Here is a 26,441-nt window from a genome sequence, read left to right as displayed (position 1 = left end):
GAACTTCTAACGTATTTAATAGGCTTCCCAAAATCAAACTTCAGTTTCGAAATTGTCTTTCCTGATGCCTGGCTTTTTGGATGGATCAGAGGGCCCCTGAAACATGCAGAAAACAAGTAAACATGGTTATTTGACATACTTAGTCACATGGATTGCCAAGATGATGTTCAATCTTCTTTAGGTTATACTTTGGTGAATAATACTAATATATGTTCCAAAATTATATGGGACTTCTAAAATTCTAATGTCTAAGTATATGCTGTCAATCATAATTAAGGGTGTAAACCACAGAGATAACCAAACTTCCTTGTCAATTGTTTCTAACCATCCTGGACATTTTGCTATTAACAATTATTATCTTGTTTTAATCCTTTTCAAAAGATGGTTTATTATAAGCCATAGGATTGTGACAGGTGCTCTCAAATACAGGTTTCTGATAAGTTTGGAGATTGTGACATTGAAATACAGGAAAAATGTACAAGACTCAAAAGAGCTGAAGTGTTCATGAATATCAGGCAAAACAAGAGTTCACTAAATGGACTGAACTCAGGAAACTAAAGCAAATCTTTTTTACTTTTGCTTGGAACATTGCTGATCCATGTTTTGTTTTTCAAAGTCAAGGAAACTTATTTTGCACTATTTACGGCCTTTAATTAAGTTACACTCCTGTGAACAAAATTTGGAGTATGTTTGTTTCTCTCTGCCTGGTTCCTCTAAAATTTGGAAACTATCTGAGTATTCTTAACTTATGGCAATATAGTTATTTGCATCAGTGCAATAAGGATCCATTTTTTTTTCAACAGTATGCAATTGGAGAAACTGGTTATTTTACCAAGGCTTTGACTGGAAGGGTATGCTTCCCTTTAAGAAGTCAATCTTGACTTGCAGAGCTGCTAAAAGCCCTGTAGGAAGAACTGGCCTCATACCCTTGCCTACACAGTCCCTGTACAGGGTTCCTGGCCTGGGGTCAGTAAAGAATGTCACTTTGTAACAGGCCTAGGAGCTCCAAGTTTATCTTGGGACCTTAAAAGGAGAGAATCACCCAACTCACAGGTATTTGAGGATACAAACCCATGGCTGGGCTCAGCTTAAAAAGTCTCACCTGAGATTCCTTGTGGACCAGAGTTCCATCAAAGCCAATCCAAAAGGACTACGTAGAAATAATTATTCTTGCTGCACCTTATGCAAATAATCAGGCCAAGTATAAGACTAAAGTCCATTTTGGAAACCACTTAGTCCTATGATGGTTTGTGTTTTTTAAACAAAAATGAGGACTGGTGACAGAAAAATTAGGTTTCAAAATTTATCATACATTTGTTATTAAATTCTAAACTCATTAGTTGATTTTAAGTTTTCACCTACATTTTAGACTAACCCTACTTGTTCCTGTGAACCAACCAGCAATCTCCAGCGGCAGCTCAGAAAGAACAGAGGGATGGGTAATGTAAAAATCTGGATCAATATTCCAGTTTTGAGCAGTTATCCTGCAAATCCTGCCAGGTGATGGGAATAAATAGTATGTCCATCACTTGGAGGTTTCCTTTATGGGAAAGTAAGATCAAGGGAGCTAACCAAAGCCAAGCACAACGCACCCAAATCTTAGCAGTATAACTATAGCCACCAATTATCTGGATGTATCACAAGACATCCTTTTCTCTCCCTTGTTGGAGGACTCAATTCCACAGCTTCACCTTAGCATTTGGCTTATGGTAATAAGTCCGTGCAAATCCCCCTGAGACATATTTCTGTCCCAAACTCAATTCCAAGCTTCAGGTCAAAGCCCTAGGAAGGAAAACTGGATCTGAGGGATCCAGAGGCAGATAATGGAAAAGGCACAACACAGGTGAATGTGGCTGATTCCTGTCAATTAAGCCACGCTTCCCATTTCATAGATAAAGGCCATGCTAGTATTCATGGCATAAATGAGGTCTAGGGAATTCAAGGCTATGGACAGCAGGGGAAACAGAACATATGTGGGAAGAGTAGATAATTCCCACCCCCTAGGCCCCATTAACATGAGTGAAAGCCACTTTAACATCCATGGAGGTATCTGCCAAGGTCACCAGGGCTCAGGGATACAAGGACGAAAGAGGAGAATGCTCATCCTTCTCTCTCACGTACCCCGGGTATCTGCTAAAAAGAGAAGGGAACCAGGGATGCCGGCTCCCCTCTTTCTAGATGGGTGGCCTTTCTTCTTCAGTTTGTACCCCTTTCAAATGCATCCTGAACTAGGACTCTTGAAAAGAGCCTTTATCTTTTTCCCTCCTTTGTCCTCTCTTCACAGATAGGTAATTGTGTTTCCAAACTACAGGACACTCCCCTCAGATGCACCCTTCACACTGGGAAAAGTTAATTTCCCAAACCTTAAACTGGTTGGCTTAGAATTGGGCTCAGGGGAAGGGACTCCAGAAGCCCAACATGTTGGCAAAAGGGTAAAAGTGTTTATTACCAGTCAGGCTTTTGACCTCTCTATACCTGTGCAAACTGGTAAAAAGCCTTGGGATCTCCGAGCTGTCCTTACCTCTCCCTTTGTTTCATTTTGACACATATTTTTTAATAACCTGGTTTGTCTCTTCTTGCCTTTAGGCCATCAAACTCCAAACGGTCATGCAACCGGAGCCTCTGATGATGGCCCCTTCTGCTAGGAACCTTTAAACAGGCCTATGAAGAAGCTCTGACTGCCATTTTCCCAAAATAGTGCCCCCTGTCATCAGGAAGCAGTTAAGATGGGTCTTCGTCCTTATCCTTATCCTTCTTCTAATGGCAATTAGATGTACTTTAGAGGGGAATGAAACAGCCAGGTGGGAAGGGGTCCCCAGAATCCAACTGGCCTGTGCACTGAGAGGATTGCATACTGGGGTGGAGCCAAAGTTTATTATACATCTGTCCAAACTCACAGAATGTACAACATCAAGAGTGAACCCTGACATGAACTATGGACTCTGGGTGATTATGATGATTCAGTGTGGGTTCACCAATTGTTCACCACTCTGGTGGCAGACAATGAAAACGGGAGGTTGGGCATGTGCAGGAGCAGGAGGTTTATGGGACATCTCTGTGAAGATTATTTTCTTCTTCATTTTGCTGTGAGCCTGAAATTGCTCTTAAAAAGGTTTAAATTAAAACAAAAAGTTATCAAAATGTTTTTAAAAAAGAAATAAAGGATTTCCAGAACCTCACATAAGTAAAGAATGTGGTCTCTTTATCTTGAACTTACAACTTTATATAGGAAACCAGGTTTAGAATATCAATCAATCAATACTTAAAACCACTATGTAAAATGTAGTTTACTTTTTCCTGATTCTGTAAAGCAGTATAAGAGGTGCTATCATCAAGGAGATAAAACAATCACTCATCTAACATATTTTGATATACATTTCCTTGTCTAGGAATACAACATAGTATAAGAGGCACCACCCAAAACATTAAAATGAAATATAACAGCTAAATGAATGACAGGGAAAGGAAAAAGAAAAGCCAACTTACCAGTTTGGTGGATAGTTAGAATGTTTAGGGACGAAATAAAATACTTGGTCAGAGCTTTAAAGAAATGTAAGAGTAAGCTTTAGACAAAAGAATAAAAATTGAGTATTTCATGCATGAGAAATAATATGCACAAAGGTGAGACTACACATATAAAGTTTGGGGGAATCTGAGTAAAGCAATTTAACTACAGCAAATTTGCTGAAACAAATCAGTTAAGGTTAGAGTGGTGATACACAACAGAGTCTTGCCAAGACCAGTCACTCTGGCTTCTGTGTAAAAGACAAAGACAGTAGAGGTTAAAGGTTGAAATAGCTATTTGAAAATGAATGAACTAGTCCAGTGAAGGTCCTGAAGGGTGGATAAAAGTTGCTACATTGTGAGAAAAACTGTTACACAGAAGGGGCTGATCTAGGGTAAGGACAATGCAGAATACACTGGGAGGATGAAAAGCTAAGATTTTTTTTTTCTTTTTTTTGGTCCAAAAAAGGAAAACAATCTTAGGGACATATGATTATAAACAAAAAAAGAAAAAGGAAATGGGAAAATAATAACTTCAAATATCACAGGAAAAATATCTAACAATATGCTCTATATGTGTTCAGGATTAGGCCTCAATTTACTCCAATCACTGTATGATAGGCACTGCAATCCAACACAACATTTAATTAGGCATGAAATATCCAATTTATACATCTAATAGGAAGACATATAGTCTTGCACATTTGAAGAAACTTCACGTGCTCAGAAATTATCCACTTTATTAGCCTTTTGCTTCTTTTGTTCTCTTTCATGCTACTTGCCTTTTGACAAGTTCAGTTCTGGATAGCACTTCTACCAAAAATGTTCTGAGATACAGAGAGTGAAGGGTGGGACAGAAAAAAAATGAAACAAAAATTCAAATCTACAGGAGCAATTCCATGTATCTATAACACAGGAATAAACAGGGGACCTTGTCACGATTTATCTTTAGGCTATATTTTGGTATAACTACATATAATTTAATAACACATTATACACCATTAAATACTAAAACAATACAAAAAACCCACAATTATAAATTTCAACAAGAAATAACATAACTATAATGACATATACCCAAAACAAACCCAGGAAAACAGTGTTCCTTAATTTGGTCAGAAATCTCTATGAAGCTGAAATTAACTGTCCGAGAAAAAACTGAAAGTAGAGTTCTTGATAGTAAAGACAATACATGTCAGTCTTGACCCTTCATATTGGTCACACCATTGTCCCTTGATCTCAAATAGTTTTTTGAAATTAGGCTTTTTTGTTATGCTTTTCATACTCAAAGATCTGAAACATCTTATTAAAATTTCTTAATTTTTTCTATTTAACATTTTCTTAATATGTCTAAAAGAGAGCAAAGTATTGATAAAAAATTTTACATTCACAATGCAATTTTAAAAATCTTATGTTCTCATTTGTTTTAAATTCTCAACTTAGCAGTCTCCACACTGTTATCCTGCTCTTTTCCCCTGGAAACCTAAAAAGAACCCTGAGATATTAAAATTGTAAATAAATCTCTTATTTAGAGAATTTCTTGAACGTTTATCACTTAGATTCGTTATTTTTCTTAGTTGACTCTCCTAGATATTTCTTATAAGAAGGTTGGAATGAATCATTTTGCTAAAATTAATTCCTTTGTTAGGTAAAGGATTAAACCTCTCCATATTTAAAACAAGAGAAAACAAACAATGTTCCTTTGGTAAGCATAATCAAGTTTCTTAAAATACTGGCTACAAGATTTTAGAACAGGCTTATCTCATTTAGTATTGGAGATATGTTCTCATGAATAGGAGCACTAATCAAATAGGTGCTTTTCAGTCATTATAATTTCCAGGCATAGTATATATTATGTATGATCAACATATAATATTCAGTTAGAAGTTACCACCTGATGCCTTTATCTCCTTGCCTTCTTTAGAACTTGTCTAATAGTGTATTTTTCTAGGCCTAGAACATGACCCACCCAGACCTACCTGATGTTTTACCCACCTAAAATCTGCATTTTTAATAGCCAGGCATACTTTAATTTCAAAGTAACTCCTTGTTTGATTATGCAGGCTATTTTCTATGAAGCAGACTATAATCAGAAAACAGTGTCAGTGGTAAAAACATCTCCACAGAATAAAGAAAACAAATCTATTGGTAATTGCCACTCAAACTGGTCAGAGCATCACGGTAAAAAACTCACTGGCAAAAAAAAAAAAAAAACCCACAGGGATCACTGTAGTGTTTGACATGTCACCTCTAACAAAGATAGTAAATAACGCTTTATTAACTTGGAAAAAATGCTTTGACTCAATGTGCTTAGAAATTCCTATTTGACAATAAATCTACTGAGGAAAAACGCTATCATTTGGGTGAAGTGTTAATCTGTAGTAGTTATATATACACACAGTACTCTTTAATTTCATCAGGCAATAATGTGCTGTATTAGTTATGTTTTATGACTTAATTCTCACTTGTGTTAGTAAAGATGCTTACTACTTATAAGAAGTATTAATAATAAGTGCTTGGTAAAAATTATAGAGCTTTGTTCAGTTCCAGCTAGAGACAAACTTAAGACTACAGATTGTGTTAAATAAAGCACAACTCTTACAAAATAGCTCTAAAATACAGAGTTGCTTTCTGATTTTCCATATTCATTTTAAGTTTTAGTTATCAAATTTGATAAAGCAATTGGCCATTGAGTCATAGTTTTCACTAGTTTAAGCTAACCCCAAAATTAAAATCTGGGAAACAATCTAATATCAAAATATTAAATTCTTAAATATCCCTCCAAAAAAAGGTTCAGAAACTGTCAAGCATTACCAAGATTATCTTACACAGAATCAAAGTACTAATTAAATGAGGAGGTTCTCTTGAATGTCACAACACAACGTTCCTTTTAACACAGTATCACCCCACTATTAATGCAATTTTCAAATACAATGTATCTTAAATATTAAATTTATGAAAATTTCAAAGTAACAGACTTCCTTATAGATGAGATACACAATAACAATTTTGATATTCCTCTAAGCTGTTTAAAAGTGATGCTAACTATATCTTAAAAAAAGTCTATTTAACGTAAAAGATTTTGGATAAAAACCAGTAAGTTTCTTAATGATCCTGAACCAGGTAACAAAATGTTGAGGATGCTGAAGAAGGTTAAATCCAGGTAAGCTTCAAGAACAGAAGTCATCCATCTTTAAATATTAGACATTTGCTGGCCAGAAGGCGAAAGTAAGACTTTAGGATACATTGTGGGTCCTTGCAGTTCACATTCTAGTATATTGGCACAAAATAAAGATAGGTCCCAAAACCTATGGGTATTTTCAAGTTTAGTGTTTTAGAAATATATAATCCTTGAACAAACCACAAAATAATGTATGGCTTATATTTACTTTGTCAGTTTAAGTAATAGAAAAAATGCCTATTTGTTCTGTGGTGACTATTGTGGTGACAGTTTCATTTTCCTCTTCACATTTTCGGTGACTGTTCTCCATTCGTATCATCAACCAGGTCTCTCAGGCGAGATAAATGGTGCAAAGCCCTTCATTAAAAAGTATAAAACACATTATAAACCAGTTTTTAAGAACTGAATAGCCAATGCAGACAGCAAAAAATAAATAAATAAAATAAAGTTGATTATTAACTTCAAAATTGGTATGAGAAGTAAATTTATATAGAATAAACTTTGAGACTTATTCCTTATAAAACCTTGAGATCTGAATAATTGAGGGTTAAAATAATTTATCTAAAGTTCTATAAACATTTACTTTAAAAATTACATTTTTTGACATTAACTTTTTTTAAGATAGTCTGCCAAGTGCCCTAACAAGAAACAATAGGTATCAGTTTTATCATACTTAACAAAAACACTTTTTTCAAGTAATTTTCACTACAGCTCTGTGAAATGACACCTTTGCTTTTGGTATCCTGTGTATATTAGTTAAGAAGTAAAATACAGAAATTATTTTTAACATTTACATTCAAGATAGCTATTTTTTAAATAGCATTTAAGGATTAGTTACAGATCTGAACAAAACTCATTTTTATTGATCGTAGGGGAAGCTGCCAACTACTTCAATAAATCTATATAATGTGTTGTTATACCAACAACCTAGATTTTTCTCTGAAATAATGCCAAGATTGTATTGCAGGTCTCAGTGGAGAAAACTCAATCATTCCTCAAACCAGGAAAAGAGGCCCTTAACTTTCCAAGCCTTCTCTATTTTTCCAGTTTTTCTCTCCCCTATCTTTCAGTTCCTGGAGGACCACTCAGAAAACATCAATTAGTCATATTTCAGATCTTTGATAAATAAGAAGGATATTAAGGAAAAACAGAGTGACAATATAGTAATTAAGATGTGCAGGAAGGGCCGGAAGCAGTGGCTCACGCCTGTAATCCATGCACTTTGGGAGACTGGGATGGGCATATCACCTGATGATATGAACACCTGAGGTCAGGAGTTCGAGACCAGCCCGGCCAACATGGTGAAACCCCATCTCTATTAAAAATACAGCAGAAAATTAGCCAGGCATGGTGGCGGGCATCTGTCATCCCAGCTACTCAGGAGGCTGAGGCAGGAGAATCGCTTGAACCCAGGAGGTGGACACTGCAGTGAGCCAAGATCGCACCACTGCACTCCAGCCTCCAGCCTGGGCAACAAAAGCGAAACTCTATCTCAAAAAAAACAAAATTAAACTTAAAAATAAAAAACATAAGCTGTGTAATAACCCCCAATGTTAGTAATTTCCATTTATGGTGAGCAGAAAGGTAATGACTACAACACTCTATTCTATAGTCTCTAACACACAGTAGTTGTTCAATAAATGTATAATAAACTGCATCTTCCACTTTACCCAGGACAAGGAGATGGAAGGAAACTAGTAGCATTATTTACTGCATGTATATCTATTTCCCTGTACTCTACACTTCTTGGATACTTTTACTCTAATGTAATAAGACTCTCAACTCTCCCACCTTTTTTGGCAACTTCAGTTAATTTTTGAGATTCCCACCTTCATTGACTAAGTGACAATAATTCGCCCAAAGTTACTAACCAATCAGAGGTAAAATAACTAAAATTTTAAAATATTCGGCTGGGCGTGGTGGCCAGCACTGTAATCCAGCACTTTGGGAGGCCGAGGTGGGTGGATCACCTGAGGTCAGGAGTTCGAGACCAGCCTGGCCAACATGGCAAAACCCCATCTCTACTAAAAATACAAAAATTAGCCAGGCATGGTGGCACGTGCCTGTAATCTCAGCACTTTGGGAGGCCGAGGCAGGTGGATCACCTGAGGTCAGGAGTTTGAGACAAGCCTGGCCAACATGGCAAAACCCTATCTCTACTAAAAATACAAAAATTAGCCAGGCATGGTGAAATGCACCTGTAATCCCAGCTCCAATGAGTCTTCCTAGAGAACACATATTTCTAATTGAAGAATATAAGAAAACTGAGTATTTAAGGGAATAGACAAAGGCCAGACTACTAGCTTACAGTTCCCTATGGCTAATGAAATATATCTTAAAACTGGATAGCCATCCAAATTATTAAAAACAAAAACTGTTATTTGAGGAATGTAAAGAGCCATAATAGGACTTTTACTTTAGGAAAGGCCAATAAAGCCTACAAAGTATAATCAGTAACTTTTGAAATATTTTGGAAATATTTCACAAATTTTGAAATACATTTGAAATATTTGAAGTATGAAAAGATGACCATATACCTAACCAGAATATTTCGCAGCCTGGAAAAAGGAATTCTGAGACATAATTAAATTTAAATTGTCCTTAAAACAGTTAATCTACAGACTGAAAATAACTTTTGTAAGTCTAAGCTTACTTCATTACAGTACAAATGTCTTACTGATAATACTTTCGAAAAGTAAAGACGAATTAAGACTGCTCCAGTTAATACAACAGAATTAATAACTAAAGGCCATCTAACAAAACATAAAACTTACTCTCTCTAAAAATGAAACTCCATATACAGGTAAGACTACTGATTGCTTATAGTAGAAAAAAAGTTACTATTAAAAAAATTCTAGCAAATGGTAAAAGCACTTATAGATAAGTATCGATTTTTGTGGTGATTTAATGACTTACAATCTACTGTTAGTTTTCACCAGGAAAAACATCCAGGATATGTACATTAACTCAGAAAACGCATATAGGTCTATGACAAGTGCAGTATAATGCTTTAAAGAGCAATGGAAAACATGGTCATTCACCTCAAATTTTAAAGCAGAATGAAGTCTTCATACTAGATGATCAACTGAGGCCCTGTTCTTAGTCTCAATGAATAATTCATCACTATCATTAATGAGAGGAGTGTTAAAAATACAGACTTTCAAATCACACTACCTGATCTGAATCCTGCTTCTTTTACTAGCTATGTAACACTGGGCAAGTTACTTTACTACTCCATGCCTATTCTCCGATCTGTATTATGAAAATAATAATAGTACTTACCTCATAAGGTTGTGAAGATCACATGAATTATATTCAATAGCACTTAGAATACTGACATTTGGTAAACATTCAATGTTAGCTATTACTATCATTATTCACTGAATTCTATTAGGTATGAAACATTATACCCCAGTACTATGGCAAGCTACAAACAAAGGTGCATTATTTATACCCTAAAGATAATAAATTAAGTAGAGAGAAAAAAGTAATCATACATGATACATTTTAACTATGAAAACTATATACACATTTGTGATAATTAGATTCATAAGTTTACACATCTAGTGTTTTATTTTTCCACCAGTTCCTTAGATCACAGAAGCCTAAGCAAATTCTCAAAGTACAAAAGGTAGCCAAGTGAAATAGTGTGACTAGAGTAGAAACTTTTAATCTTAGTTACTTCCTAAGTTCAGTATTCCATCTTCTGAGGACACTTCATAGTCACACAACAAACTCCAAAATAAATACCCTTCTCTTCTGTCAATATCATGATTATAGAAACAACTTGTATTTTTCTCCATTTTATTATTTAAGACAATGTAACTAAGAAAATTAGACCTATCTTTATATACAGGTCATTATATCTACTTTAGATTTCTGTAATGATGTTCCAAATAATGATCCATTTATTATTAAATTTATTCTAGAGAGAATATATGAAAACACATTTCATACAAGTTACTGTTATAGGATACTCACAAAAACACTATCATAAATTGTTGCTATTACTACTCAAAAATGAGTCATATCCATTATATTTTAGAGGTCTAAGGCTATCTCATTAGGTCCTTAGGACATTTTGAATAGGAAAAAGCACAAGTTTAAAAGAAAACAATGTTTTTTAGTGTAATTAAACAGTGTGCTCCAAGAAGCTTAAATATGCCTAGTAGTGCTACTCTTAAAACTACTTACTTCTACCCTATAGCTTTATACATGTCAAAGAAATGGCTAAGATGGATTCGTATCCATATTAGTAAAGAATACTTACTTCTGAAGTGACCTAGTAATAGGAATCATACTTTCCTTCAACTGTAATTTAGAGAAATCATCTTCTGAAACCTATTATTAAAAACACCAAATATAACAAAATATTAAAAATATTATATAACTACAAAATTAAATGGTATTTAAAATGTGATTAAAACATTAAAAAATATTTTCTACATTTCCAAAGAATTCTAATAATTTTCAAAAGAGCATTAAATATTTTTATTTTCCATTTACTGTAAAAACACTACAACTAACAGCCATTTTTCAACTGTTCTAAAGTATACTTCTACACATATGTCCATTAAAAATCAAGTCTTGGCTTAAAATTATGACTTTATTGAACAGGCTTATATCTCAATGATGTTTAAAATGAGAGGGGAAAGGAGGATAGATTACACTCTACATATTAACGTTATGATTATTAGAATGTAAGGACAGAAATTAAGAAATACAACTCAAATGAGCAGACTATGAAGGTTCTCAAAAGCTGATCCACTCATTTCTAATGAAAACTCAATTTCACAGATCTACTGAATAACAATAAAACTATGAGCCATCATTTACTGAGCGTTTACCATGTACCAAGCACTATACTAAGTACTTTATAATAGTTTGTCTCAATTTATCTTCTCAACAACCTCACTGTACAGAAAAGGAAATTGATAAATGAAATAAGCCCAGCACAGAAAGACAGATACTGAAAAATAATCTCACTTGTATGTAGAATCTGGATGTGGGGACGGGAGTTGCAGAGATGTTTTTCAAAGGATACAACATTTTAGTTAGGCGAGAAGAATAAGGTCAAGAGATCTATTGTGCAACATGGTGACTAAAACTAAAAACAACATATCGTATACTTGAAAATTACTAATGGAGCAGGTTTTACATGTTCTCCACAAAAAGTATGTGAGGTAATTAGCTCCCCTAGCCATTCCATGATGTTTCAAAACATCATGTTGTACACCCAAAAAATATATATATAGTCAATTAAAAATCAATAATTTTTTAAATAGGAAACTGAAACTAAAGAGGTTAAATGATTTGCACCAATATTGCACTTGCTAGTAAGTGACAGAATTAGAATTCACAATCATATTTGGGAAAATATAAACTCTATGCTCTTAAACACTATACTTTTGTGGGAAAAAATTCATCATATAGAATGGCAGCCTAAAACAGAAACAGATTTTCAAATTCCCAGGAAATACACAAATAGAAAAAATAAAATGGCTCTAAAATAAAACTTGATATAACTGTATTCATAACGGCCAATGAACACACAGTAACAAAATTAAATTTCAAATGACAAAGGTATGTGAAGGAATCTAATGTTGAAAAAGTTTTCTAGGCCTCCTCAAATATAACTACCAGAAGACGGGCCACATAGATTAATTTTGTAGAGCATTACAAAACAACTCTTACAACCCTTTGATACTATAGTTGTAACATCATCATAACTAAATAAGATGTTGGATTTATAACCATAAGTTAAACAGAACAATCTGTTTAGAGATAAACACCTACAGAAATCAAACAGAATTAAACGTGAGTACATTACTTCCTAACAAAAAAAAACTACTGCCACTTACAACATGTGTAATGTGGCATGCTTACTAACGTAAAACTATAAGTAGGTCTATTAAAAGATGTAGAAAAAAATCTTTATACAAATTCACAAATCTCAATTCATAAATCATGTTTGTGCTTACTTGTTTAATCTCTTCTTTTGGATCTGTGCTCTTATTTTGATTAAAACGTTCTTGTACTGCTTGAAGGTTAAATAACATTTGTTTCAGGGCTTCAACAGGACCATGATGTTTGCCTCCAGAAAGAGTACAGCTCTAAGGTTAAAACAGATGATAGTATAAAGTTAACCATCCAAACACAGGGAAAGAAGAGTTTTATTTTGTATTAATTTCCCCAATAGAAAATTAATGTAAAACTCCAAACAATATATGTCAATAAAGTATTTTAAAAAATCAAAATTGTAACTCACCACTTCCCCATCCCCAGGCCCCAGGTGAAGTTACTTAGAGACAATCATGATTAACAGTTTGGCATATCCTTTCTAGTCACTGCTGTTTTAAGATAAATAGTGCACGTTTATATTTATGACAAATTAATTTAGCACATTTAAAATCACAAATTGTAAATGAAAGGTCTTCAGAGGACAGGTAAACCAACATGTTCTTTACAGCTGATCAAGGACTAAAATTTCAAATACAGTATTCTCTGCACAATTTAAAATATGTTTTTATAACAGAATGCTAGCTTTTCACCTCTTCATGGGCCATACATTCCTTCTATCTAAATAATACTCATAGCTCGATTATCCCTGACCTTATTTGTGTTCAAAGAATACAGCAGTACTTAAGACACATAAGATGGTCAGGATTCTTTTAAGATAATCGGTGAGAGATATTTTAAAATTTCTTTTTAAAAGTCTTACCAGTTAGGACCAGTGTTAAATTATGTTTTATTATTGTATTGTTATGTTTATTATTCTTCTCCAGATTTCCAATTTGCAGTTGGTTGAATCTACAGATGTGGAACCCACACATACAGAGGGCCAATTGTATACAAAGACAAATGAACCAACTAACAGTATTATAAATAAACAGCACAACCACACCAAAGGGAGTTGGGAAGAAAATAACCTAAGTAACTCTGGAAAACAGTATTTTGTTATGATATTATAAGGCTAAAGACGAAAAGAGCAATATTCAGCTGGGCATGGTGGCTCATGCCTGTAATCCCAACATTTTCGGAGGTTGAGGCGGGTGGATCACTTGAGGTCAGGAGTTCAAGACCAGCCTGGCCAATACGGTGAAACCCTGCCTCTACTAAAAATACAAAAATTAGCCAGGTGTGGTGGTATATGCCTGCAATCCCAGTTACTTGGGAGGCTAACACAGGAAAACTGCTTGAACCTGGGAGGCAAAGGTTGCAGTGAGTAGAGATTGTGCCACTGTGCTCCAGCCTGGAAGACAGAGTAAGACTATCTTATAAAAAAAAAAAAAAGAAAAAAAGCAATATACAATTAATGTAATCTAGTTAGTAAATTTGTTAATTACAGGAATATGGGTTAGCAATTCTAAAACTACTTTGCATGTATAATAAGACTGAACAAACAAGTAAATTTACTGTAGATAATGAAAGGATTATCATAGGGGGAGAAAGTTACAAACAGGGAACGGGAAAAGCTAAAACAAACTGCAGTATTAGACTGGAATCAGAGGTATCAATACTCATGATTTTATACATATATGTGTTTATTTATATGTACACACATATACACATATATGTACACAGATAAACAGATAAAGAAATGTACATATGTGAGTATATGTGGGTTGGCAAACTTGTTTCCTAGGTCTTCCTGCTGACATAGTTTAGAAGGAACAACACCCTAGTAGCACTCAGCACAACTAATGATCCTAGTTTCTAAATGCCATTTTCCATTACAAAGAACCATGGCTCCTCAAAGAAATGCTCAATAAAGAATGCAGACATGTAAAAAGGCACAGGAGCCAACATGAAGGAACTCCTAATGGCCTAACCTGAAACAATTTGAACAGCAGCGTAACTAATTATACTGCACTCTAAACCAAGAATAAAATAAATTAGTGAATCTGTACTAATATAATTTACTAAACAAATATAAAGGAAAAGAGTTTTTCATTAAACAAGGTTTTCAGTTAATAAACATAGAAAAAAAGATAGGATTCACAAATGGATACTAAAATTAGTAGATAAAAGTTTGAGGAGAAACAGGATATCTGCAAAGTCTCAAAGTGCTTTCTAAGATATTTAATAATTACAAGGAAAATCGGTATCTTTACTAAGGATAAAGATCACCTTAACCAAGTGTTCAAAGTTAATACAACCAGTTTTTACATATTATGTCTTTCTTATATATTACTATTATTGCATTAACTTATCAATATATTAATGATATAAATATATAATGAGCCCTCTGAGATAACGCAGTAAGAAGAGCACATCACTTCTTCAGCATTCTTGCCAAAAATGCATAACCTCATTCTAATCATGAGAAAACTTCAGACAAATCCAAACAGAAAACCTCTACAAAATAAGTGACTGATCATAAAGACCTGCAGATGATCTGGCAAACAAAGAATTCAAAATAGCTGTTCTAAGAAAACACAGCAAACATCAACAAAACACACAGAAAATAATTCAGAAAGATGCCGAGATACCAACAAACAAACACAAGAAATATGAAAAACCAAGAAAATATAACACCACCAAAGGAATATAATAACCCTAGTAACAGACTCCAATGAAAAGGAAATCAGCAAATGGGTGGAAAAAGAATTCAAAATCATGTTTTTTTTAAAAAAACTCAATGATACAAAAAAATACAGAAAGATAATTTGACCAAATCAGGAAAACAATTCACAACATGAGCGACAAAGTCAACAAACAGAAATCATAAAAAACCAAACAGAAAATACACAGTGAAGAATTCAATGAATGGAATTTTAAAATACAATAGAGAGCTTAATAGACTTGATCAAATAGACAAAAGAATCTCTGAACTTGAGGATAAGTCATTTGAAATTACCCAGTCAGAGAAGGAAAAAGAGTAAAGAAAGCCTACAGGACTTAAAGGATACTATAAAACGAACAAATGTTATTATCATGGGAATTCCACAAGGAGAAGAGAAGGCAAAAGGCACAGAAAACCTAATGAAATCATAGCTGAAAATTTCCCTCTGGGAAGAGATATGGACATCCAAATCCAGTAAGCTCAATGGCCCCCAGTAGATTTAAGCCAAAAACATCCTCCCAGAGGCACATTATGGTTACACTGCAAAGGCAATTCTAAAAACAGCAAGAGAAAACCATGAAGTCACATATAAGGAATTCCCATTAGACTGACAGTGGATATCTCTGCAGAAACCTTAAAGGCCAGGAGAGGATGGGATGATACATTCAAAGGGCTGAAAAAAAAAATCGCAAGCCAAGATACTATATGCAGCAAAGCTTTCCTTCAGAAATGAAAGAAATAAACTTTCTTACATAACCAAAACCAACAGAATTCACCCCTACTAGACCTGCCTTACAAGAAATGCTCAGGGGAATCTTACATCTGGAAGCAAAAAGATAATCACCATCATGAAAACACATGGAAATATAAAACTTACTGGTAGAGCAGATATACAAAGGAAAAGAATAAAACACTACTACAAAAAACTACCAAACCATAATGATAATATGAGGGGAAAAAAGGAAGAAAGAACATATAAAATGACCAGAGTACAGTAAACAAAATGACAGGAATACATCCTCACTTATCAATATTAACCTTGAATGTGAACAAACTGAATTCCCCACTTAAATTTGAGATGGACTTCCTGAATGGATAAAAATAACATTGTCCAACTATATGTTGCCTACAAGAAACTCCATTCACCTTTAAAGATACACATAAAGTGAATGAATGGAGAAAGATACTCCACACAAGTGGTAACCAAAAGGAAGTAGGAGTAGCTTTACTTATATGAGACAAATCAGACTAAGTCAAGTCAACAACTGTAGAAAGAGACAAAGAAGGTCATTATTATGGTTTAAGATTTCACTTTACAACTTACCTTTAAGAAATAATCACTTGTGGAATATAAATTAGTATTATCAATTATGGACTTTTTTTTTTTTTTTTTTTAACACTCAAGCAATCCTCCAACCTTGGCCACCCAAAGTGTTGGTATTACAGGTATAAGCCACCACGCACAGCCAGACACAGTAAAACAGTATGAAGATTCCTCAAAAAATTAAATATATAATAGAACTACCATATGATCCAGCAACCTGACTACTGGGTATATATCCAAAGGAAGTGAAATCAATATGCCAAAGAAATATCTACACATCCTTGTTTACTGATGTTTACTGCAGCATTATTCACAATAGTCAAGGTATAGACTCAACCTAAGTATCCATCAACAGATAGAAGGGTAAAGAAAATGTGACATATATAGACAACAAAATATTGTTCAGCCTTCAAAAAGAAAGAAATCCTGTCATTTGTGTCAAAATGTATGACTCTGGAAGACATTATGTTAGGTAAAATAAGCTATGAGCAGAAAGATAAATATCATAGTTCTCACTTATATGGGAAAGCTTACTAGCTGATCTCATAGAAATAGAGGGTAGAATAGTGGTTACTGGAGACTGGGAAAGGTAGGAGGGAGGTAAGGAATAGGGAGAGATTGGTTTAAGGATAAAAAAATTATAGCTAGATAGAAAAAATAAGTCCTAGTGTTCTAAAGCAGTATCAGCTGACTGTAACCAACAATAAATTATTATATATTTCCAAATTCCTTAAAGAGAGGATTTTGAATATTCCCAACACAAAGAAATGATAAATATTTGAGATGATGGTTTGCAAATTACCCTGATTTGATCACTGTATATTCATGGTGTATCACATCCCCATGTATCCCATAGATATGTATGATTATTATGTGTTAATTTAAAAATTTAAAATATTATAAAAAATAATATAATCAATAATTCTGGAAGGAATGATGTGTATTTGAGAGGAGAAGATTTGAGTCTTTTTTGCTTTAAATTATCTAAGTAACTTAAAAATTAGTATCTACATATTATTCATAAATCTTTTAATAAGTTTTAAAACTTTTAATTTCACCCACCTGATTATCATTATTTAGAAAGTCTTCAAGAACCCCTTTAGCACTCTTTGCCCTTGAAGTTTGTTGAGGACTATCATCAGAGTTAACGGGAACAGGAGATTTGCTAAACAGGATTTAAAGGATGCAAGATAGCAATTAAGTTCCCAATTTCTAAAAAGTAAACAGTATATAATTTAAGAATTCTCATTTAAATACAAGTAGTCACCAAGAAATAATCATCATGGATATGATTCATATTAATGTTGTATGGTAATTCCCTTCTCTTCTCCCTAAACTGATACCAGAATCCAACCCCTTCTTATCTCCCTGCTTCTGCCTTCAAGCTTTAAGAAAACACTATGAAGAAACTGAAGATATTAGCATTCAGCTAAACAAGGCCTGAACTACAGACTATGCTCCAAAAGCTCACCTTGTTTGAAATAAACAGTACATTTTTCCAATTAAACATTGTTACCATCTAATAATCAACAATCCCATGAACTCTTAAAAGTTTTTACTAGAATGGCAGTTAAATGTTCTCCTACTTGAAGGCAACAGAACAGACTTCCCCTTTATAACTGGTATTAACATAAAGGACAGATTGTTCTGGGAAAAGAATTCTGAAATTAACATTCCTGCATGCAATCTCAGTCCCACTCACTGTATGACCTTAAGTAATTTATCTGAATTTCAGTTTCAACATTTGTAGTCCCATCTATCTCACAGACATATTGCATAAACTGAATTAATTTTCTATGTACCTAGTACATTTAATAAATACCCATTTCTTTCCTGATATTCACGGGATAGTAGAGGAAAGGGTATCCCCAGCAAAAATAAGAATGTTCCAAGAATCAAATTCTATTAATCACAAAAATGAATTCAACCTATTTCTCTCTTATTCTTACAGCACTATGAGGTATGTTTGTAACTCAAGAACTCAAATATCTAAGAATCTTTTTTTAACATTTACAGAATGCTGATGTTTTTTCTTAATAAGCATGCTTCTTTACTGACATATTTGATTTCTAATTCACAAGCTCTTTCATACTATCAGGTAGTCCTTTCCCCTGTTCTTTGCTAACACTTTGTAGAGCCACCCATCTGTTATTAAAAAAACACTTACCAGATTGTTGAAGATGGGTGAAGAGTACACAGAGGTTCATTATGCTATTCTACTTTCATAATTTATTTGAGCTTTTCCATAATAAAAAGTTTCTTTAAAAAAGCAATGATCTGATTGTGATTTTGCTCTACCACTTAAAATACTACCTTGAGCACTTCCTGTTCAATTTTGTTTTTGAAGACAGGTTGATAATAATTTGTCAATCTCAAACTGAGATCTATTCCTTCTCAGCAATTCATCCTTAGTTTTATCTACAAACATTCCCATCACAATATAAATTCAGTCTTCCAAAAATGAATTACTATATGCAAGGTACTGAGCCAAACTATTGATAACATTAATTATACAAACTAGAAGTTACATTATCAAATAATAAAATACATTAAGTGCATTAAAAAATTTTAAGCACCTCTGATGCTACTTGCTTGCCCATTTTGGTTCCAATTAAAATCAAAGTATTGCAGCTATGATACTTTATTAATACACAGAACAAGTGATAAAATAAGCAACTAGGGAACAAGAAGGATAAGAGAAGTTAAGCATTACGTGAACTCATTATCAACCCAAGTTTAAAAAAAAATACGTATATATATCTCAACATACATATATGAAATATATATGGAGAAATGAAGCTAAAAGAAGAAAATAAAATATTCTAGATAATCATCATCACTACTAAAATTTATAAGAGAGCTCATCCCAGGTCAGAAACTTCATTTTCATTTTCTAGTCAAATTAATCCTCACAATAACCCTGAAGCAGACATTATTTCTCCATCTTTAAAGTTTAGAGAAGTCAAGTAAATTGTACAAGGCAATACAGCAAGAAAATGGCAGACGTAGGCTTCTAAATTGGAATTATAGTCAATGTCTACATTATGAAAAGAGACAATCAACTGAGAATGAAAAAAAAAAGAATCCAGGAACTAATAGACTCTGTCTATAACAGAATGAAAGTTTAGACAACTAAAGATAATAAATTATCAAAGCCTAAGACATGATATGGGGTTAGCAATAATGCATTTCTCATAATAAAAAATGTACCATCATTTAAGGAAAACAACAACTAAAAGGGAAAGTAAAAAGTAAATGATAAGAAATTTGTAACTCCAGGCCGGCCACAGTGGCTCAAGCCTGTCTGTAATCCCAGCACTTTGGGAGGCCGAGGTGGGTGGATCACGAGGTCAGGAGTTAGAGACCAGCCTGGCCAACATGGTGAAACACCGTCTCTACTAAAAATACAAAAATTAGCTGGGCATGGTGGTGCAGGCCTGTAATCCCACCTACCGGGGAGGCTGAGGCACGAGGGCAGGAGAATGGCTTGAACCCAGGAGGCGGAGGTTGCAGTGAGCCGATATGGTGCCACTGCACTCCAGCCTGGGTGACAGATCAAGACTCCATCTCAAAAAAAAAAAAAAGAAAAGAAAAAGAAATTTATAACTCCATTATATGGAGAGACTATAGAGGAACAGAGGAAAAGCTTTAAGTCAGAAGAAAATAACAAGAATTTCATAACACTACTCTGCAAAATAATTGTTTCTGGTTCTAATCCCTCATATTAAGATGCTTATCAATATTTTATAATGAAACAAAATGAGCACGTAACCAAGACAGATGTTATATAAAGTACCTAAGGTTATGAACCATTATACCATCTTGTGGTAATAAATGAGAAATGCAATTTAAAGCAAGTAACACAAAGCTATGTTCTATGGAATTACAATATTATTAATTACCGTTCGTTTAAATATAAATCAGATATTCATATGACATTTTTCATTTGGAAAACTAAACAGTTTTTCCATTGTCACTTACTTACAAAGTAACAGGAATATTTTCCCATGATCTTTCTGCTTCAAGTTTATCTAATGAGCAAGGACTGTCATCCTTTTTCATGGACTTTGGTAATTCTTCAGTACACTGCTCTAGATTTCTCTTGGCCTTCAAGATAAGCAATTCAATTTTGTCACCTAATTGTAAAAGATGACTATTAATCCTTGAAGAAAAAAATTAATGTAAAGCATAGCAAAATCTCACAAAGTCAACAAGAGTTCTGATCATTTGGAATGTACATTCATCTATAACAGCAAATTATGTTAAAATGTGACATTTCAAGCGAAGAAAAAAATGGGAGAAAAGACATTTTCTAGTTACAAAATGCTGTATGTGAAGATTATAAACATTCTAAAAAGATTACATGAAAACAAAACACAAAAGCTCCCAGATATCACGTCAACTTTACAGCACTTCTTTTGGTTTAAAAAAAGAAAAATAAATAACTATAAGAAATAAACAAAGTATTACCACTGAATGGCTTTGTGGATTGTCCTGGGAGAAGTGGATTCTCACATTGACATTGGCTATGTTCAAAATCACATTTGTATTCATTAACTAATTCTTTATCATCACTCAAGGAATTTGAAAAGTTTGAGGGTTCAAAAGCATATTCAAAACAATCTAATTTATTCATAAGCCGAGAAGTTCCTTGTGCCTGATGACTATGTCTAGGGGAACACTGATCATCTTTAAATATTTGATAAACCCTTTGACTATTTGCATCAGGTAACAAGTCTTGATTGTGGAGCCAGACTGGGTATTTGAAATCAGGTATACTAGTTATCCCTGAAACATTCAGGTCAGATTTCTGGCTAGTGAGCCATCTTGGATAATTCTTTTCAAGACTGTGTTCTGAACTGTCCTTGAAAGACGATTTCTTGGGAAAAGACAAAGATGATTCAGAAATGCAATTATTAGTCCTATGAATAAGTTTTGGGTTTTTTAGCCTACCACATTGCTTTCCATTTATATTTGTGCGTATAACAGGAGTAACAAAGTTATCATTGCCCACGGGAGTGTAGGGTCCTTGAAAATTTGGATTCTTCTCAATGTCCAATGAACCCAGTCTTCCATGGCATTTCTTGTTTTTCTTGCTCGTTCGGTGACTCGGTCCAACATAAGTATAAGAAAATGATCCATCTGCTGGGAGTCTTAATAGATCATCAGTTGTTAGGCTTATGGAGTCTACGTCATTAATAGTCTGTCTTCTACAGGATACGAAGTTTGAGTGCTTTTTGTGATCAAGGTTTTCAAAAGCTGAAAAACAAAACAGTTTTGTTTATTACATACAAATATTTTATAATATCCAACAGTAAATGAGAATTAAGAATTTAAGAGGCATTTTGCTGCTTTTCCCCTTATCCTCATTAAAACTTTGATTAAACGCATAAAAAGGTATAGGTGGATAAAATAGGATGTGCTTTTTTCTCACATGATTCTTCATTCTGTGTTAATTTCTACATGTTTCTCTCCAACCTCCTGAATTTTCCTGTGTTCCCTAATTTACTGTTTCTTCAACTTTTTTCATCTAGACATATCTGATACACTAATACAATCACAGTAACATTGGTCACTCAATATTGGCTGCAGCATAGAAAAAAATACGCTATTAAACCAGGTGGAAAAATAACTTGTTTTCTCACCTACAAACCCTGCGATGGCATGGATTATACATAGAGAACAGCTGTTCTCATTCTTTTCTTCCGGAATATATTGACCACATCCCTCCAAGAACTGAATACAAACTTTTTCTATTCTAGGGTCATTCTGCAAGTGTTCAGTAAAGTAGTAATTGACTTATCAACAACTGCATTTTCCAAACTTGTCTTCAAGGAAGCTTTATTATGGACAAACTCTTAACATCTTGTAAATATTACTGTTCCACAGAGAATTATATAATCATTTTACAAAAACACCCAGATCTCAATAAGTTATTTTTACTCCAAAATAACAAAAATAATGTCAAACTTTACAATACTACAGTACATCTCTCAAATGCTTCAAAACATCTGAACATAAAGAAAACAAAGAATAAAAGCATACCATTGTTTGGTTTGTAAATATAGTTGCAGAACTGTGACATATTAGTAACATCCTCATCAATATTAATTTTTCCAGTGCTTGCACCAGGATATATTTGGCTTAGATCAAAATCATCAATATAAGCCTGTAGAGCTTGAGAAGCAGATCTGTACAGCTTATCTTTATAGTGAAACGAGCCATCAGAATGAGAGGAATTACTACCACTCAGGCTGCAGCTTGCCAGCAGTGCAGATACTGAAGATTCCTGAGAACAAAGTCTGTGTTTTGTCTTTGATTTTGCCATGGCTTCTTCAAAGTGGATTATTTCTATTCATTTCCCTTAAAAACAACTGTAATACAAAAACGAAATGTTAAGATGCCAATTAAAATAGTGACCATATACAAATAAAATTACTAAATATGTAAATCTTTTATAATTTTCTTTAAATAATAAAATCCATTATCTATAACAGACACTCCTTGTTAGGAATTGTAGATTTTTGTTATCTTTATTATTGTGAATTCTTTCATCAATGATTTAGAAAACATTTTTTGAGTACCTACTATGTGCCTGGAAGTATGTATACAAAAATTATCTGAGAATATACATGAAAAATACCAAGGAAAGAGTACTCACTTCTTAAAAAGTCCTAAAAACTACTTATGAACAGTCTTTTCTCTTATGGTGATATATTCTATGACATCACAATACCTAATATTCCCCTATACATCATATTTTTCAAATCATAAGCCTACTACCATGTGCTGCAGATAATAGCACTCAATAAATTTTTTAAAGCCATCAAATGAAGTATTCAAAACAAGAAGGAACAATGGAGAATATACACTTTCAATGTTATAAATGCTAGTACATTTACAACATTTAACTGTAAATAAACTCATTCTGGAATGAGCTAGCAATATACACTTTTCCTAAAATAGTTAATCATTTCCTGACCTTCGTTTTTGGTACCACCCTCCCTATTTTCAATTCTTATGTTAAATGGATTCAGCTCACCTCTTCTAAAGGAAGCTTAAATAATGTGAAAATCAACTCAATGTGTTCTTCTTACTGTTTTTCCATTATTAAAATTGAGAGAATCCCTGTCCACCTCAGTACAATAACAGGATGTATATTTGAAAACCTAACAAATCACAGAACGAACCGGCACTAATTCAGTCCATGATGACATTCTTTTTAAAATTAAATCAATGGATTTCCCATACTAAAAAAGTATTAATGTTGAGGACTTAACATATGCTATGATGTTATAATGTTTCATTTTTGGCTATAATTTTAGAAATGTTTGTTATAACAACTTTTAATGTAATCTTAGTAACTATTAAATTTGGTTTTAAAACATCGAAAGTTTTCTAATTAAATAAGAGACAAAGTAAAATATCATCCTACCACAGCGTTAGAGCATGCAATGGCCATTACAAGAGATGTGACCGTGGTCAGTGCAAATGGCAGAACATAAAGTAAGAGTTGTTTCGTCTCATTGATTTATCTGAATGCAGTAATACTGGTATATCTCTGACGAATGGCTGAACTAAGCCAGCTTTACCTTTTTCGTATCCCTTTTATTTAAAGTTTAAATTCACTCAAGTAAATTTGTTTGGATAAGCCTGACCAAATGTTTTCTCTCTTTGAATGCCAAACAGGCTACTGATCTTATTTTACAAAACCCCAGAAAGCTGTTGTATTGGTCTCCGTAAGTGGGTGATAACATTTACTAGTTATTTCAACTCACAGGACACACAAAAAGAAAATGCACAATTTAAGTTTTATTATGAAAAGTTTTCCAACTTTTCCCCAAAAGAGTATACAAAAGTAGAATCGTTCAATAAACCCCTATGTAGTCATCACCCTGGTTCCAACAATCGCTGAACAGACCCAACTGTAGCTGAAGTGGGTATGGACCCACCCACTTTTCCCCACTTCAGCCACAGGATTATTTTGAACCCCACATATCTCATGCAAATCCCATACATCTTACCATTTCCTCCGTACAGGCTTCAGTTCGAATCTCTGAAAGAAAATCCACCACGCGGAAGACCAGAATGTTAAACTTATTGACAAGAAATTTTAACTACCTTTGATTCAAAAACAGAACGTTCAGCGTTAAAAAGCCAATGGGAATATCGCACAGGAAATTAAGAACAACTCTTGGAAATAGCTCTGTGACTGCTAAGTTAGGAAAGGGAACGTTTGTTTACTCGGCAGCGGAAAACCAGGAACCCATCGACCGGCCAGCGACGGTCGCCCGCCCCCAGCACTGCGCATCTTTCCCCTACCCGGGGCGCCCTGAATTCCAACTTTTCCAGCCCCAAGCAGGCGATACCCTCCCTTTGGTGTTCCACCGCCCGTCAGTCACAGACAGACAAGTTCTTCAATGAGATGTTTTTCACTCCGAAACCATTTATTCAGCAGCCAGGGCGAGCGCAGCAATGGCCTGAAGGAGAAATGTTCGGAAGCGACAGCCCCAGAGCGCAAGCCCCTTCCCGTCGCCGCCTCAGGTCCCCAGACGCCCGTGTCAGACCCCTCCGACGCGTCCCGCGACCCTCCCTCGCCCAGGGGGCACTCCCCCTACAGTGTTCTTCCTTCCACAGAGACTCCACAAGCGCCCTCCCTCAGGAGACATCTCCTCCTCTTTCCTCGCCACTCTCCTTTCGCCTTTTCTCGGCTGTCACAGGATGGGACAACCCTCGAAAAGACACCCTCCTTTCCGGCCTAACTCACCCCTAAGGCCCCAAAATAAAAATAAAGGAAAACAAAAACCGCAGACTTCCACAGCTCTCCGCCGAAAGCTCAGGCCTGTTACCCAACGCGAGACACCACAAAGCATCCCCAACCCGGACACCGCCCCGCCTCAGGGTCGGCTCACTCGCAGCTTCCTCCGCACTCACAGCGGAGCTCGACGCCCGCGCTGGCTTTCAAACCACCCCAACATGGCGCCGGCCTGCGGTGCGCAAGCGCGGCAGTGGGGCGCCGGGCGCTAGCGGAGGCGAGGGAACGGCGGGAGAAGAGAGGATGCTGTGGAGCGTTAGGTCGCGACCCCTACTGGGAGGTGCTGTTTCTCCCTCCTTTCTGGGGCTGGGAGTGGGGGGATGTGGGCTGCATCCAAGTCGCTGCCCCCCACGCCCTCCCAACCTCCGTCACAGCTATTCTCGGACAGTTTGCGCGGGGACTGGCTGCTCTCCCTTCGGCCGGCCCCGGGGTCTGCGGGAGGGGACTGGGTGGGGAGGGAGACTTAAGGGAGCTGGCGGCTGTCGTTCCGGTCGCTGAGAGTCGGCCCCACAGCTCAAGTTTTTCCAAGTGAGTTCAGCCTCCCCGCTTCCAGAGCATCCCCCGCCAAAAATAAGACATCATCTCAGCAAGTAGGCAGTCCCCCTCACCACTTCTTTCACTCCCTCTTCACTGCCTTTCCTATCACACCCCGGAGCCTCTTACACACAAAGCAGATGGGAGATTGGAGACCCGAGTTTAGCCAGGGATGGGATTTAACAAACTGCTAGGAAGCCTTGATTCCCAGGGAAGAATGGCAGTGACCCGGCACGGATTGGGGACCCAGTCAGGCAGCCCAGAAAGAGGGACATTATACAAACAGATGTAAAGACCCACTAACGTGTGTGAACCTGTCTGCAAGTCTGGAAAGAATCCAGTTTCAACCAATTGGTGTATCCAAAAAAGAGGCCATCCCAATGTTGGTTTATGTTTATTTTCCATTGACCCTATGAGTGAAGATATCCTTGACCATGAGTCCATCTGAATATGTTCCAGCTCATCCGACGTTCCATCACCAGGTAATACAATTGTAGTCTTACTGTTTGCGCTTTCT

General features: G+C 35.2%; 2 protein-coding genes across 15 annotated transcripts in view; one reads left to right on the top strand and one right to left on the bottom strand.

Annotated features, from left to right (window-relative positions):
- Positions 1-4,439: 4,439 nt before the first annotated feature.
- On the bottom strand, positions 4,440-25,767 carry C17H18orf54 (chromosome 17 C18orf54 homolog). 3 transcript variants are annotated; one of them, XM_024236099.3, is made up of 9 exons: positions 25,510-25,767; positions 24,600-24,631; positions 22,621-22,949; positions 21,046-21,834; positions 20,561-20,711; positions 17,638-17,740; positions 12,667-12,798; positions 10,956-11,026; positions 4,440-7,042 (listed from the first exon to the last, which is right to left on the bottom strand). In XM_024236099.3, exons 3-9 carry the CDS (start codon positions 22,901-22,903, stop codon positions 6,970-6,972), a joined length of 1,602 nt encoding a protein of 533 aa, XP_024091867.3. In that variant the 5' UTR covers positions 22,904-22,949; positions 24,600-24,631; positions 25,510-25,767; the 3' UTR covers positions 4,440-6,969. The 3 variants fall into 3 exon arrangements, with proteins under 3 accessions (XP_024091867.3, XP_054393929.2, XP_054393928.2); XM_054537954.2 differs by having other exon boundaries at positions 21,529-21,834; positions 25,510-25,760; XM_054537953.2 differs by adding an exon at positions 9,727-9,808 and having other exon boundaries at positions 6,915-7,042; positions 24,600-25,693.
- Positions 25,747-26,441, top strand: part of STARD6 (StAR related lipid transfer domain containing 6) — a 32,778-nt gene continuing 32,083 nt past the window's right edge. For 5 of the 12 annotated variants that reach the window (XM_054537975.2, XM_054537970.2, XM_054537965.2 and 2 more), the window contains exon 1: positions 26,066-26,406. The gene's annotated coding sequence lies outside the window, so the exon portion shown is untranslated. Of the gene's footprint in view, positions 26,407-26,441 lie in introns of all 12 variants that reach the window. The other 7 variants (XM_054537967.2, XM_054537963.2, XM_054537962.2 and 4 more) reach the window with 6 other exon arrangements.

This window comes from Pongo abelii, chromosome 17, assembly GCF_028885655.2.
Source record: "Pongo abelii isolate AG06213 chromosome 17, NHGRI_mPonAbe1-v2.0_pri, whole genome shotgun sequence".
Lineage (NCBI taxonomy): Eukaryota > Metazoa > Chordata > Mammalia > Primates > Hominidae > Pongo > Pongo abelii.
This window is presented reverse-complemented; position numbering and strand designations above follow the sequence as displayed.

Coding starts and splice junctions, on each gene's coding strand:
- C17H18orf54 (XM_024236099.3), bottom strand. CDS start 22,903: ATGGCAAAATCAAAGACAAAACACAGACTTTGTTCTCAGGAATCTTCA. Junction 20,712..21,045: donor ATCCACAAAGCCATTCAGTG/GTAATACTTTGT, acceptor TTTTACAATTAG/GTGACAAAATTGAATTGCTT. Junction 12,799..17,637: donor TTCTAAATAATGATAATCAG/GTGGGTGAAATT, acceptor TTTTAACCTTAG/AGCTGTACTCTTTCTGGAGG.